Here is a 15866-nt window from a genome sequence, read left to right as displayed (position 1 = left end):
CCAGCTCTTTGTCCTGTGTTTGTACAGTGCCCAGCACCTGGGCCGGGGCTACAGCTGCCAGCTGTGACAGTAACACAAATAAATAATAACAACTACATGGGACACCGTATCAACAGCAGGGATAGTCAGACATCTTTATTAATCTGGGGCTGAGATACCGCTTTCTGTCAGCAGGTGGCACTCTATTGATGCAGCAATTAGAACTTCTCCAGGGTCATAATCTATGGTTTGCAGACGTGAGGATGGATGTTCCTGGGAGGAAGATGAACGTTTGGCTTGATGTTTGCACGCATGGGAGAGCGTGCTCCCCTTCATCCTTCTGGTGTGCTCTTTAGCCTCCAGCGTGCAATCTCACAGCTGTGCACTGCAGGGTCACACAGCCACACATGGCTCCAGCATCATGCCTGGTGCAAACGCCTCTGACTTCCGGGGACTTGCACCGGGGATGCCTTTGGCCTGTGGCTTTGGTGTGAATCCTGCCCTAGGAGAAGGCAGAGCTAGGATGACTTGCTACCTCGCGTGATGGGCTTTCTCAAACAGCACGCTAGATGCCCAGGTAGCTGTGTTCCAGAGCCGCTGTGCCAGCTGTTTCCAGCTGGGAGGATCTCTCTTGTCCCAGCAGGTTTTGCGGTGGGGTGGGGAAAATGCCAGAATATTACCATCTACGTTCACACCACGCTATTCGAGATCTCCCTGGGGGGCCAGGCTGCCCTTTCTTCATCGTTTGTTCTCCTCGTTACACGCTGTCAGGAAAACACAAGGCATTGTACACCGGAGAGGCATGACACCGCGCAAGGGAAAGTCACCTGCAGGAGTTTCACAGAGGCCAGGGCTCCCTGTGCTGAATTCCCTTTGCCGTGGGCAGAGGGGCATCCTGGTCCTGGGCTCCCGGGCCTGGCTAAACTCCCTTTCCACCCCAACACGGCCAGGAGGACACGGCTGGGAATACGCTCCCCAAAGGTCTCATGTCTCCCTTGGGTGGTGCAGCCTCAGGCCGGTGGCACCTACCTGGCTGTCCTGCTGAGCCCGGCTCCCTGCACAGCCAATGCACAGTGGGGGCCCTGCTGCCATTAATTTGGGTGCCCCCATGCTACAAGTTTCAGTGTCCTGTGGGGCAGCTCAAGCCTCAGGAGAAAGAGCCTCCTGTTATGGTTATTTTGGGGGCAGGCACCCCGAGCACCCCGGCAGGTTCTCATTCCTCACCCTGGGCCTTTGCAGGGGGTCGGTCAACCAGTCTCTGCCTCTTGTCTGCTCCGGGCCGGCTGGGGAGATCAGCTGCATCCTCAGGCTTCCTTTCCACTCCCCCCTTAGACACAGGGTGGAAATGCAGCAGCTGCTGGGCCACGGGACCCGTAAGGGCTGTGCAGAGCAGAGGGGCCCTTGACCCGCTGTTCTCCGGGGGAGCTCTGTTCTGTAAGGACAGGGCAGTGACGGCAGGTCTGGCTGCCTGGAGTCTGACGCGTCTGCTGGGCTGAGGTGACCCTGCTGGGATTTTCCCTGCAGGCCCCGGAAGCCCAGGTGTGTGGGACACAAGGAGACAGGACAGTCTTGGACTAGGTAAAGGAAGGTGGAGGCTGACACGTGGCTGGGAGCCAAACTGCCTCCGTCACCAGAGGGGATGTTTGAAGAGCGGCTGTGCCTTGTCGGGCAAACACAGAGCAGGTTGTGTCAACGGGGGAGAGGCTGAGGCAGAGCCAGGCGGATGGGCTGAGCAGGACAGCCCTGTCTCAGCCAGCACAGCTTTCCTCTCGTCCTCAGGGAGATGATCTGCCCGCCGGGTGCGTTGCATAAGCTGTTCCTGCGCGTTCGGGGACCCAGGAAATAGATGGATCCCAAGCCAGGTAATTAAACAGCATTTTCTCTCTCCCCTGTTGGGCTGAGGTAGCTCCTTAATGATGCTGCTGGAGGTGAGAGATTTAGAGCATTGGCTGCAACCAAGCACCCTCGCTAATCGCTGCTAATACTCCTCGGTCCTAACCTGCAGCCCCCTTGCTATTCCAGCCCGGGGTTCCCTGCCCCCGCGCTCTGCCAGTGCACCTCAGTCTTGTCCCACTACACTCTGCATGCAGGAGATTGCATGTGAAGACAGCTCCCGTACCACGCAGCATGGGGGATTTTGTGATGCAGGGAGATCTCTCTGCGGAAGATGCACTGAAACTACCTGGTGGGTCTGGGTGTAGACCCAGCCCCCTTGGCTTGCTGAGCAGGTTTGCACACTGCCCAGAACCTTCTCTGGTCGTGCACTGTGGTCGTCACAGGGCCACAGGCCCATGGATTAATGATTGCTCCCGTGGCCCAGCAAGAACGTGCTCGGTTTGGCTTTTCTCGCCACTGGGACAGCAAACTCCATCCAGGCTCCGACCCCCTGCTGGGCCCCTCCTGCCCCCGCAGCCCAGGAAAGGTTCTGTCCGGGGTGCTGGCCTGGCTGCTTGGCTGATGATGCGTGAGGCAGAACAGTCTCACAGGAGGGCCTAGGTCTGATTCTGACCCACAGGGAGCGGAGGTGTGGGGTCAATAGGTGCCATTTTTACCTAGCTGCTTTTCTAGCAGCAATTGCGCTATGGGCCGGTTTCATCCAGAGAACTGAGTGGTTCTGGGAGCCGGGAACAGTTGGCTCATTGGTTCCAATCCAGACCCAGGCCAACAGGGACCCGCGACGGCTGCTCCCCATGCAGGCCCCTTGCCACACTTCGGGTCTCTTTGGTTGTGAAGCAGGTAACACCTGGCTCTGAGGAACTCTGGGCTTAAACCAGCAGCTCCTTTTGTGTTGGCCAGCGCTGGCTTTTAGTCACTGCCTGGGGGGCGGCACGTGCGAGCCAGCGCCTTGAGGCGAAGGCTCCACATCTTCCTCCGGCCGTCCGGAGAAATGAATCTTTTCAGGTTAACTAGAGGCACAGTGAGGCAGGGTGGTGCAGTGTCCCACTGCCACGCACTCGTGCATGCAAAGCCCAGCTCAGAACTGACTTGGTGGCCCTTGTGGTGGTGACACGCTGAGAACAGGGACTGGGGTCCTCAGTCTCTCTCCTGGCCCCCAGCGCGGCAGTGTCTGAGCATTTGGAGGCCTGCTGCTCTTCCATTCCAGCTGCACTTGGGGGCTGTGCTCAGCGGATCCTTGCAGTTTCCAGACCACACTGTCCATGTTCCCAAGTGATGCAGAGGAGCAGGGTTCTGTGGTGTGTGGGGGTGAGGCGTGCCCATGCACAGCCACTCTGTTTTATGCCCCTGCTTTGCCTAGTCGTGGGCAGGAAATCTGGACTCTGCTTCAACAAGTCCCGCCGCTGCCCTCTGAAAGCGGGGGTGTTAATAGCACCAGGAGCCACATCTCCGCAGGGCATTAGCTGGGTCTCACCGGGCTGCACATGTTCTCTGGGATCTAGCACATGGTGCAAACGCTGTGATCTCCTGGGGAAATGGTCTCACCCCAGGGGCATTTTTAGCTAAATTTAGCTTGTTAGGGCTTCCTCTCTGCTGCCTCGTTATGGGAACTTGCCGCTGGCAGGTGCTGGTGCCCCTGAGCCAAGGCATGGGGATCTGACCCAGACACAAAGCTGTTCCAGGCTACCCCAGAGTATTCCAGTCCCTGGGGGGGTTCAGAGGCCACAGAGCCGTCTATGTGGAGAGAGCCATGAAATCAAAGCGACAGGGCCAATTTACTGTGCTGCTTGGCAGTAGGAGATGGAAGGGGGCACGGATGCTCCATGATATTGACAAATCCTGCAGGCCTCTTTCTCAGGCACTGTAACAAGCTGTGGCCAGCTAGGACATCACAGCTGTCACTGTGCAGTCCATTGTGGCTGTTTATAACATCACAGGGACAGAACTCAGCGCCTCCTGCTCTGAAAGCATAGGCCCCTAGGAGAATCTCCCTTAGCTGTCAGCTACATGGGGGTCTCACCATAGAACAGTTCTGATTCCCGCCAGTAGAGGGCAGCAGTGCCATGAGCACACCAGCCAATGCACTACTGTACTTTTCACTGACCAGACAGTGGGAAATTCTTGACTAGAGATTTGTGCTCGCCCAAACTGTCTAGTTGGGGCATGTGACTGAGTGACAGCATCGCTGACCCCAGCCAGATCCTGTACAATATAAGGATACATAGGAAATAAAATAATAAATAATAATTTGGGTTTTGTATCAGAGGGGTAGCCGTGTTAGTCTGGATCTGTAAAAAACAACAGAGAGTCCTGTGGCACCTTTAAGACTAACAGATGTATTGGAGCATAAGCTTTCGTGGGTGAATGCCCACTTCGTCGGATGCATGTAATGGAAATAATTTGGGTTTTGTTTCCTTGGCCTTCTGGTTTCTGAGCCTTTAGGGGTCACGTTTCCAAGCTCTGCTCTGCAAACACAAGGGCTAGAAACTTGCTTTTTAAAAAGAGGAGACAGGAAAGTCTCCCATCATCACGTGACTCCAGCAGCTGGGGTTTACGAAAAACACCCAACACCAATGGTTTTAAACCTGTGGTCTGCGGATCCCTGGGTGACCGCAGACTGTCCAAGAATTTCCACAGGGGTACGCACCTCCATTCAGAATTTTTTAGGGGTCTGCAGATGAAAAAAGGTTGAAAACCACTGGCCTACACTGCAAAAGTTGGCAGTGCTGGAGTTGCAGAAAGCCCAGGGAGGGGCAGAATGGTGCTGGCAGTGGCTGTGTCTAACCACACTTGTTGCTGGCAGGCTTCCTGCTCCATGTCTTGACAGTACAGAGAGAGCCGTGCTAGGCAAACCGTGCACCAGGGCTGATCCACAGCATGGCGGTGACTGTTTTGGAGGACTCTCTTATACCATAGTCATCCTCCACATTTGCAATTCATCTATTTATAGGAGCTTCATGGCAATCCTGGTTTGATCGTGCTTTGCATATGGGCCCAACCCTCGTTACCGAGCTGTGTTCCAGTCCCTGTCTCAAGGGTTAATGGCTACAGTGCAGTGTCTGTGGGAAAGCCACTGCAGGTGTTTGGCTGAACAGGTGCTAACGGGGCAGCAGGTGGCGGTGCCATGGCAGGCACAGAGGAGATGCTGAGTTCCCTGAGCCCAGCTGAAGTGGGAGGCAGCCTTTGCTATAAATCAATCGTTGCCCATTTAGAAAAGGGGGTCAGAGAACTGGCCAAGGCTGTGCTGGGGCCAGGAACTGGCTGGGTGTCTGGACACTGGCACCAGCTGCGTTCGCTCTGAGGAGACGGCTGGTACAAAGGCCGGGGTAGCTGTATAGATAAAGCGTCAGTGAAGCGAGAAGCAGCCTGGGGTAGACGAGGTTCAGGAATATGCACAAAGCGCCTGGGTTTTGTAGGGCTGCTAGTGCTGGTTGTTCCCTGAGAACGGCTTCCTCTGGGCAGCTCGTTGTGGGGTTTTGACTGTGGCTGGGCAGAGGCAGTCACCTCCCTGCTGCACCTCCAGCAGCAATGGCTCTGTCTTGAGCCGCCCGGTGCCCTGTTGCTGGTCACTCCATGTGTGGGGGGCTGCCTGCCTGAGGGGTGAGTGGGTCTGGCAGCTAGGGGGTTACCACTCTCCCTCGCAGGGGCCTGGCACAGCTGGAGGGACGACTCAAGCAGGGGGCTGAGAGCGCAGAGCAGGCAGGCGTCTCCCTTGCCCTGGGTGTGTGGCCCAGCTGGCTCGGGGAAGCCCCCTGCAGTCCCGTTCCAGGCTGGGGCTGTGGGCAGTGTTTAGAACCTGAGGCCGTCAGCGGTTCCCCTTCGCCTGCCCTGAGCTCACCAGAGCCATCAGTGTCACACGGCTCAGGGAAATGGCTCCAGCGATGCTAAGAGCTGGGATGTGCTACCCGGCGTGGCCCCCAGAGAGCCCCACAGAGCTTGTGGCTGGGCCAGCACTCACTGGGGTGCCCGGCCGGCAGGGAGAGGGCACGAGGAAGCTGCTCTTTGGCCGGGGATGGAGCCTATGACTGGGGAGACCCTGGGGTACAACTGATTGTACCGACAGCTCAGCCCGGCGGCCCCAGGGTCCCTGGAAATGGGGTGCCGGGCAGAGAGCCCACTGCAGGGATGGGGGCTGTGGCCCTTTCGCACTAGACCGGTGGGGCCATCGGTTCCTTCCAGAGGCAAAGCTTTACGCCTCTGAAGTGTCTGCCCCAGCCCTGGGATGAATTGTCACCATCGGGTTACCCAGAAGGGGGTGACTCCCTCCGCAGCAGGGATCAGCCCGCTCCCCCTTTCCTTTTGCGGGGGCGTTTTATCAAAGGGCTGCTGCGGGGCCCCCAGTCCCCTGCCCATGGCCCCCTACCCCAGGGTCTGTGCCCCCAGCACCACAGCAGGATGGTGCCCTCAGACTCTGGGCAAGAGGGACGTTAGTGCGGTGTGGATGGGACGGGACAGCATCGAGATGGGGTTCTGTTGGCCTGGGGCTCCTTCGAGTCTCAGCGTGGGTAAAACTTGGAGTGCTGCAGCAGGACATGGCCGCTAGGGGGTGCCGGCTGCCCAGTAATTGCCCTGCCTGGAAGACACGCTGCTGTTGGCTGCACTAATGGGGGCTGATGGAGCTGCCCTACAGGGTGACGCATTGGATCCGGTGTCCTACGCCCGGAACCGAGGCGTGTGGAGAGTTAAGCCCTGCCGGAGCTGAGAGTGGGGCAAAGGGGAGGCCAGGAGGGCCCTCGGCCAGGCCCAGGCTTCAGCCGCTGATGCTTGCAGGGCCCCAGTCGGCTCCCGGGGGCGGCGCGGTGAAGCTGAGCAAAGGGGCTGAATCCCAGGTGGCCCCGGGAGCCTCCCCAGAGCGCGGTGGGCACAGTGACCGAACCACTGAGCAGCTCTGCCCCGCACGTCTGAGTGTGACCATGGCTGGCTCAGACGCTGCTCCAGAGGCCTGGAGTTTGTCTTTGCCCCCTGCTGCCCCCCCGTGATGTTTGTGCTTTCACAGCCCTCGCCCCACCTTCCGGCTTCTCTTAATCCTGCCGGAGACTGAGCAGGCTTGGCCACGGGGCTGCTGGGGAGCAGAGGTGAGCAGGCAACCACCAGCTACTTCCGCTGGGCCGCGGACCTGTGGCTGCCCCATCTGGGGCGACGGAGGCAGCAGGTACCCCTCCTGCCCTGAGCTATAGGCACGCAGGCAGGACTGGAGCTGACCCGTTTGGGCTGAAACGGGCAGACTCAGGCCGAGAGACAAATTGTGCTAACTTGTGTCGATTGAAATACAAATTAAACGTGTCCCCGGCCCTGCTCCCACGGCCGGACCATGAGCGTGACAAGGGCAGGGCCGGCTCCAGGCACAAGCAGGTGCTTGGGGCGGCAGTCTGCAACGGGCGGCAGTCCGTGTGTTTTTGCCCCCAAGCAGCGCGCCGAATTGCCGCCGTGGATGGCGGGGGCCGTCCATGTGCTGTTAGGGCGACGCGCGTTTCCGCGGTGGCGGCAATTCGGCGGCAGCTTCTGCCTTCAGCCGGAAAACAGAAGCTGCCGCCCGAATTGCCGCCGCTACAGAAATGCGCGTGCTGCCCTAACGGCACACGGCCTTCCCCCGCTGTCCGCGGCGGCAATTCGGCGCGCTGCTTGGGGCGGCAAAAACAGTAGAGCCGGCGCTGGGCAAGGGGCATGTCCCAGGAAGGGCTGGCTCGCCACTCTGAATGAGCGCCGTGTGGGGCAAGGAGGCTCTGCCTCCTGATACGGGCGCCCCACACTCCTTGCCCTCCCTGCTGCTCCCCTGTCCAGCCAGGACACCCCTTCTCTGGGCTCAGCATCAGGCCCTTTCCCGTGGCCGTGTCCCAGTCTCAGCCAGGTGCAGCAGGGCCTGGCCATGCCGGGAAGGAATTGCAGAGCTGTGAGTGAGCAGCCTGAGTCTGTGGGACGCTCAGGGCCCTCAGAGCTGAGGTCAAACCCAGTCACCGCCTGGCGGTAAACGTAGGCCGAGAATAGCCGGGAATTGGCAGCTCTTGGGTCCTGGGTCCTGCTCCTGCGGAATGAGGAATTCTGTTTACGGCCAGCGCAGCTTCCTGTTTAGACTGAAGGCAGAGAGTCTCCTACGCTGCCCAGACTCACTGTTGGGACGTCACACTCCCTTCCGGGGCCAATTTTCCAGCACGGAGGCTGTTACACCTGCAAATCTCCCCATCCCGCTCCTGCCTTTGGGGTGAACATGGGGGAGCTGCAAACATGGCTCCTTGCACTTGCCAGTGCTGGGCTCCCGTCTCCCAAATCCCCCGTCGCTCCTTAGCAGCACGTGTGTATGACGGGCGTGCTGAGAGGCCATGGTTGAGCCAGGGCTCCGTAGTGCCAGGCGTTGCACAGGTGTTGTGAGAGACAGTCCCTGCCCCAACGAGCTCACAGTCTAACTAGACAAGATAAAGGAGGGGAAGAGACTCTTGCTCCTCCATGGGGGTCAAAGGGAACAAGCGGGGAGCAAGGTTGTTTCCTACCAGATACCCCATGTCACTGCTGCAGATGCTCAAGGACCATCGGCCTGGACCCACTGACCCGGTGGGGTTGGGGTGGTCAGACAGGAGACGACTTAGTTTCTTTAAAAACAAAAGCGGAGATTCTCCCACAGTCCCGTGACTCCAAGAGCTGGGGCTTTAAGAACAACCCCAGATCCCTGAGACTTAAGAAGCCCCAGAGGGTTGGCCCCGCTGTGCTGTGTTAGGCATTGTCTACATAGTAGTAATGCCATGCACAATCTCACCATGCCTTAAGAAGAGCAGTGCAGCCGGTGAGCTGTCAGGGAAGGGCTCTGTAGCCCGCCCCGGTCCCCAGGACCCATCTCCATGCAGCACTGAGCACTAGAGCTCCAGGTCACCTCCCCAGCCTCCTGGGAATGTTCCTCTGCAGAGCATGTCCTGTTTCTGACTTGCAGGAACCGAGCCCATCAGCATCCTCGGGCTTATCCTGGGCATCGGCCTGGCCTTGCTGCTCCTGGGCATCCTTGGCTACACCATTCTGAAGTGGTACCTGAGAGGACCAGCCTGGCACCGTAAGTATGGGAAGTGGAGAAGGGCTTAGGCAGAGGCACATACTGAGCCTTTAGCAGAGGACAAAGCTACGACAGTCCCCTCTGAACACCTGCATGTAACGTTCCCGTGTCTGGCTCTGAGTGGGGGCTGCCCCCTAGACAATGGGAGTGCTGATGGGACAGTGCCCTGGTCAGAGAAGGGGCTCCCGCGGGACCCTGCACAAGGATTTCATGTGTGTCTCTAGTCCAGACCCAAGCCAGCTGTGTGGCACAGCTGGTGAGTCCCTGTGCTGTCCGGGCATTGCTGAGTGAGACAGGGAGTGTTCGTCCCACTGAGACTAGGGCCAGGAGCGCAGCATCCGGCGTCTCTCATTTCCTGTGTGCACAACAAGCAACCCGTGGGCAGGAATTGCTCCAGCCCTGGGAGGAGGCAGCAGCCAGCATCGGCCAGGATGTTATGGAGGCGGGAGGTTTTGGACAGACCCCAGGGCTCCCAGCTGTCTTGCAAAGCTGGATTTCTAGTGCCCATGCAGAGCAGACGGGAGCCTGGCTTTTCAGATCTCGAATCCCAAAGACTCCCTGAGTGGAACCCTAGCTCCTGAGGGGCCGATTCGCTGTGTGATCCCAGGGTCGAGTCAAGAGCGAGTCAGGAGAGGCCAATGCCGCTGTCCCCGAGGAGCGCTGGGTGCATTCCACTTTGGGAAGCTCTGTGACTGTTCCCGTGGCTCAGACCAGCACACAAAGGGAGGAGCTGAAGTCCTATAGTCCACTGTCTCCCCATTCATGCTGCGCTCGTGAGCTCCCAGCCAGGGCCCTGGGCACCCTGCCAGCCTGCCTTGAAAGCAGCCGAGCTCTCAGAGCTGGAAACCGTTTTCAGTCTGTTAAGGCATGTCCCGGTGCTGTATGCTGGAGCAATGCCTGTCAATAGCACACCTGCCTGGCCTGAACCAGAGAAAAGGGGCAGGGTTATATGTACCTGAAAGAGCAGAGAAACCCCTGGACTTTATCTATCCCCACAGAGAGCCTCCACGCATAATTTCACCAGCTAGCAAGGATCCAGGACAACAGCATGGCTTGTTTTCAGACAAAGGCAAGCCAGCCCGGTGCTGTGGACAGCCAGAGGGGCTGACCGTGGTGAATCAGCATGGACCCCCCTCCCGTGCCACTCGGCTGGCATGAGCTCCTGGTCCCAGCTGGCAGGACAGCTGGCAGTTAGAGGCTGGGACCATCCTAGAGCAAGCTGGCGGGAGCGAGGGACCCTCTGGGCTCCTTAGTAGGGTGCCGAATTGCATGTTTGGGGCACTGTCTGGCTGAGACAGAAAGCAGGGCCAGATCCTCAGCTGGTGTAAATCAGCACTGACATTTGCACCAATGGCGCGGTTACACATTCCATTATCCAGAGAGGCATTTTTGCAGGTAAATGGGGAGCTAAAGGTTCCTGCCCTCGGCACTAACTTACCCCCGCGTTGAGAGCAGCGGTTGCTCTGTTAACTCGTGCTTTGCTCCGAGTGTGCGGTGGTGCACGGCTGCGGGGCTGACCCATTGTGTCCACAAACGCACGGACTGTGCCACCCACTGACCTTATTGTCCCTTTAGCCGCACCGAGGGGGAGAGTGAGGAACAGATGGCCCCTCGCCGCAGTTAGCAGCCTAGTGGCCCCAGCCTCGGTGGGTAGGTCGTCCCCAAGGAGCTGCTGTGGATAAAGCCAGACACCCAGAGGCCAAGCCAGAGCTCCCATGGCTCAGCCTGTCCAGCAGCATGGACCGCCTTGGGCTGAAGGGCAATGGGGTCTGCAGGGTGGTTAGAACTGGGCCTGGGGCAAGCAGGGTTCTGGAGGGGAGGGGTCACTGTCTGAGCACACATCACACCACCTCCCTTGTCCGGGTCTGTGGACACCGTTCGCCCTGGCTGATATCCAGCGAGACGCACAAAGCAGGCAAGTCAGGACAGTGCAGGCCAGGAACGGGCATTTTTCACTTACTGCTTCCTAGTGCTGTGTAGCTACTTCATGCCGTGGTTACGGGTGCATTGTGTTGTCTGCAGGCTGCAGCGCTTCTCCTTCCCCCTAACAGTCTCCTCTCCTCTCTCCCTTTTTTCCTGCCCAGGCCCTAATTTTGTTTTCAACCTGTATCACATCCGGTGAGTATATTTAATGCCCTTTGGCAGGCATGTGCGGTGCATTGCCTGAGGTCTCTCCTGGGGCGGGAGGGGGTAGTTCAGCAGTTTTCCCCAGTGTTATCTGCTAAGCCAGACAGAGGAGGACAGCTCACCATCACCACTCTCACTAGGCAGAGTCAGAGAGCCTGGTTATGGTCTGGGGGGAGGAGTGGCCAGTGCATCTGTCTCTCCTCCCAGTGCTCCCTGTGGAAGAGCTAGATGTGGAAGTGGTTCTGGTCTCTTGCTCCTCTTGCCTTTACTTTGTGTGTCCCAGGAGTGGGAAGGGAAAGGAAGTGCAGGGCCCGTTACTCTGCTAAATACCCCTCGTGCCTGCTTGTCAGGCAGGAGCCCAGCCTCCGTGCCGTGTGCTGACAGGTGGGAGCTGCACTTGGGGCTGCAGTCCCATGCCAAGAGCTTGCCAGATTTCAGCTGCCAGAGCCAAGCCCAGTGCTGACTCCGCTTCAGACCCAAATCCCAAACTGTAGGTGGGTCTGGTCTCTGCCTCTGGACTAGCACATCTGCAGCATCTGGGCTGCGGTTCTCTGGGTGACACGGGGCCCCTCAGCTTGAGCTGGTGATGCCAGGGTTGGGATGCTGGGGCCTGTCAGGGCATTTCTGCATGTCACACAGGAGGCTCTAGTGTGCTCCATCCATGATAACTATCTGCAGCACTTGGGCTTCTCAGGACTTGTCAATGCAGCCCCTGTACAAATAAATCGTGTGTGTGTATTAATGTCCTGGAGCGGCTCCATCAGGCATCTGCCTCTCTCTGGCTCCCTTTAGCAGCCTGAAGTCTGTGGAAGTGGAGCTGGCCCCACCGTTCACAGTCAGCGGCTCCATGAGCGACATGGGAAGTGGCTACATGCGGTTCCATGACAGGAACATGTGATGCTGCGAAGCCAGAGATACTGATGCTGCGAGGTGAGACGCTGCACCAGTTCATTTCCTCCAGGGCAGGGAGTGGGGGCGGCTGATCATTAGCCATGGGCGTCTTTACCTCAGACCCTCCTAAGAATCTCAGTCCTAAGAATTCAGCTGCGATATAAAAAAGTCACTTTGAAACTGGGGAGGCGTGTGCCACTCGTGAACCTTGGGCGGGGCAATCCCCTTTCCCCTGCAGCTCTTTTCATTGCAGTCTGCTTTCCCCTCCTGCCTTCTCCTCTGATCACAGGCATCATAAATGATCTGGAGAAAGGGGTAAACAGTGAGGTGGCAAAGTTTGCAGACGATACAAAATTACTAAGGATAGTTAAGACCAAAGCAGACTGTGAAGAACTTCAAAAAGATCTCACAAAACTAAGTGATTGGGCAACAAAATAGCAAATGAAATTTAATGTGCATAAATGTAAAGTAATGCACATTGGAAAAAATAACCCCAACTATACATACAATATGATGGGGGCTGATTTAGCTACAACTATTCAGGAAAGCGATCTTGGAGTCATCATGGATAGTTCTCTGAAGACGTCCGCGCAGTGTGCAGCGGCAGTCAAAAAAGCAAACGGGATGTTAGGAATCATTAAAAAAGTGATAGAGAATAAGACAGAGAATATCTTATTGCCCTTATATAAATCCACGATACGCCCACATCTTGAATACTGTGTACAGATGTGGTCTCCCCATCTCAAAAAAGCTACACTGGCATTAGAAAAGGTTCAGAGAAGGGCAACTAAAATGATTAGGGGTTTGGAACAGGTCCCATCTGAGGAGAGATTAAAGAGGCTAGGACTTTTCAGCTTGGAAAAGAGGAGACTAATGGGGGGTATGATAGAGGTATATAAAATCATGAGTGATGTGGAGAAAGTGAATAAGGAAAAGTTATTTACTTGTTCCCATAATACAAGAACTAGGGGTCACCAAATGAAATTAATAGGCAGCAGGTTTAAAACAAATAAAAGGAAGTTCTTCATGCAGCACACAGTCAACCTGTGGAACTCCTTGTCTGAGGAGGTTGTGAAGACTAGGACTATAACAGGGTTTAAAAGAGAACTGGATAAATTCATGGTGGTTAAGTCCATTAATGGCTATTAGCCAGGACGGGTAAGGAATGGTGTCCCTAGCCTCTGTCTGTCAGAGGGTGGAGATGGATGGCAGGAGAGAGATCACTTGATCATTAGCTGTTAGGTTCACTCCCTCTGGGGCACCTGGCATTGGCCGCTGTCGGTAGACAGGATACTGGGCTAGATGGACCTTTGGTCCGACCCGGTCCGGCCGTTCTTATGTTCTCATGAGGGGCCGTGCTCTCTGGCCCAGGCCAGGTGAGTCAGGGCGGGAGAGGGCAGCTCTGTAGCTGGCTCTTGCTTTTCCATGAAATATTACAGCCCACCCTCAACACATTGTCCCCTTAAATGGCTGCCCAGGACAGGCCTTGTGATCTGTGGGCCCTCAGCCACTGGGCTGGAGGAGGAAGCGGCTGGAGCTCCCTCTTTCATCAGTCCCACTACTGCTGAAAACACCCAGCGAATGCACATGAGGACAGGTGTCAGGTACATGGCTGGGAAACAGGCTTGTCCTCTGCGACTGGACATACCTGCCTCTCTGTACCCAGACAGCCTGTCCATTTCACCCCAATTCAGCACTCGCAACTCCAGGGCATTGCTGCCTGCCAGAAATGCACGTATATTGGTAACCTAACTCTTCCCCTCTTTCATGACAGGCCACTGGCTCTGCAGAGGTGGTTGCATTCGGTTGTGTGAGCAATATCCGTTTCCCTGTCTTTGCTGCTCGGGATACTGCTATCCATTACATGCACTGTCTCTCTGTCCATCCTCACTGGGCTGGGACGCGGCCACCTTAGCTTGTGTGTGCGGCTAAGAAGGAATCAGAGCAGCAATGCGGTGCAAGTAACAGACTGGACTTCAGCATCTCACCAGGCTCTGGCCCCGTCCCTGGCACTGGTGCTCAGACCGCAGCCTGCTTTCGATCACCAGGCTGAGAAGAGAAAGCATCCCTGTCCTCCCTGTGCTAGGCCCACGCCCTTCAGCGGCTGAGAGTCATTACAGCCTGGTGGGCGGGTGGCTTTCGGGAAGCTCCCTCCATTTCCCAGTGGAAAAATCTCCTTGGCCCACTTCTCACTGGTCATTATTAGTATCCCGGTAGCACGCAGGGCCCCATGCTAGGGGCCAGGGCCCTGCGAGGTGCTGTACACGCAGGGCAGAGACGGTCCCTGCCCGGAGGAGCCTGCCGTCTCAGGACCATGTGAAAAATGACAGGTGGGCCCAACAGACGGACTGGGAGAGCCCGAGATAACAGCACCGTGATGGCTGGCGCTAAATGGCCCCTCGCCAACTCCTCCGGGTGACACCCAGCTCAGAGGTGCACAGCTGATCCTCCCAGAGAGAGCCTCCAGAGGGGATGAAAAGCGGATGGGTTGGTCCACATTCAGCCCTGCTGCCCTTGCTGCCCTGGTGTGTCGCTGTCCCTGGGTGGGAGCAGGACACAAGGACAGGCAGCTATTGGCTGGTCTGCAGGCCCACTAGCCTTTCCCACTGGCCTTGCTGCCTAGTGCTTGGAGAAGGGGAGGCTGCTCCCCGGGAGCCAGGCAGCCACCAGTCTGTCTAGTGCCGTCTCTTGTCCCAGCTTTCCCAGGCCTGTCCAGGGGATTGAGATTTCCCCTCAGAAAAACCCTCGCCGTGACTGAGGCCTATTGGGTGTTGGGAAATCCTGGGTCTTCCCCAGTCTCCTGTTTCAATTCCCCCATTCACAGGCCTGCCCGTGGCCTCAACTTGGTATCTGAGGCAAGTGACTTCCTCTCCAACACCGAACTGCTGCCCACAGAGTAACAGCTGAGCACGTCCCCCTCCTCCGCTGGACCAGAGCTGTGGGAGCCGCACCTCCCCTGGCCCCAGGAGCAGGGGCTGGTCCACATCTACAGAGAAGTAATGCATTGGGAACTGGCCGGAAAATCGTTCCCAGAGTAGTTATCAGTGGGTCACAGTCATGCTGGAAGGGCATAACGAGTGGGGTCCCGCAGGGATCAGTTCTGGGCCCGGTTCTGTTCAATATTTTCATAAGTGATTTAGATAAAGGCATAAAGAGTACACTTATAAAGTTTGCGGACGATACCAAACTGGGAGGGGTTGCAAGTGCTTTGGAGGATCAGGATTATAATTCAAAATGATCTGGACAAACTGGAGAAATGGTCTGAAGTAAATAGGATGAAATTCAATAAGGCAAATGCAAAGTACTCCACTTATTAGAAAGGAACAATCAGTTGCACACATACAAAATGGGAAATGACTGCCTAGGAAGGAGTACTGTGGAAAGGGATCTGGGGATCGTAGTGGATCACAAGCTAAACATGAGTCAACAGTGTAACACTGTTGCAAAAAAAGCAAACATCATTCTGAAATGTATTAGCAGGAGTGTTGTAAGCAAGACACAGGAAGTAATTCTTCCGCTCTACTCCGCACTGATTAGGCCTCAACTGGAGTATTGTGTCCAGTTCTGGGTGCCACATTTCAGGAAGGATGTGGACAAATTGGAGAAAGCCCAGCGAAGAGCAACAAAAATGATTAAAGGTCTAGAAAACATGACCTATGAGGGAAGATTGAAAAAATTGGGCATGTTTTGTCTGGAGAAGACTGAGAGGGGGATATAATGACAGTTTTCAAGTACATAAAAGGTTGTTACAAGGAGGAGGGAGAAAAATTGTTAACTTTTGAGGATAGGACAAGAAGCAATGGGCTTAAATCACAGCAAGGGAGGTTTAGGTTGGACATTAGGAAAAACTTCCTAACTGTCAGGGTGGTTAGCACTGGAATAAATTGCCTAGGGAAGTGGTGGAATCTCCATCATTGGAGGTTTTTAAGAACAGGTT

At 56.4% G+C, this 15866-nt stretch overlaps 1 protein-coding gene across 1 annotated transcript in view; it reads left to right on the top strand.

Moving 5' to 3' along the window:
• Positions 1 to 15304, top strand: part of SMIM35 (small integral membrane protein 35) — a 29968-nt gene extending 14664 nt beyond the window's left edge. The window contains exons 2-5 of the mRNA XM_054005659.1: positions 8795 to 8911; positions 10996 to 11029; positions 11831 to 11968; positions 13704 to 15304. Of these exons, the coding sequence (XP_053861634.1) occupies positions 8795 to 8911; positions 10996 to 11029; positions 11831 to 11936 (257 nt within the window). The 3' untranslated portion in view covers positions 11937 to 11968; positions 13704 to 15304. The remainder of the gene's footprint in view (positions 1 to 8794; positions 8912 to 10995; positions 11030 to 11830; positions 11969 to 13703) is intronic.
• Positions 15305 to 15866: the final 562 nt, after the last annotated feature.

The sequence above is a fragment of the Malaclemys terrapin genome, chromosome 15 (genome assembly GCF_027887155.1).
Source record: "Malaclemys terrapin pileata isolate rMalTer1 chromosome 15, rMalTer1.hap1, whole genome shotgun sequence".
NCBI classification, from domain to species: Eukaryota; Metazoa; Chordata; order Testudines; family Emydidae; genus Malaclemys; species Malaclemys terrapin.
The sequence above is the reverse complement of the archived record's forward strand: the minus strand, read 5'-3'. Positions and strand labels throughout refer to the sequence as shown.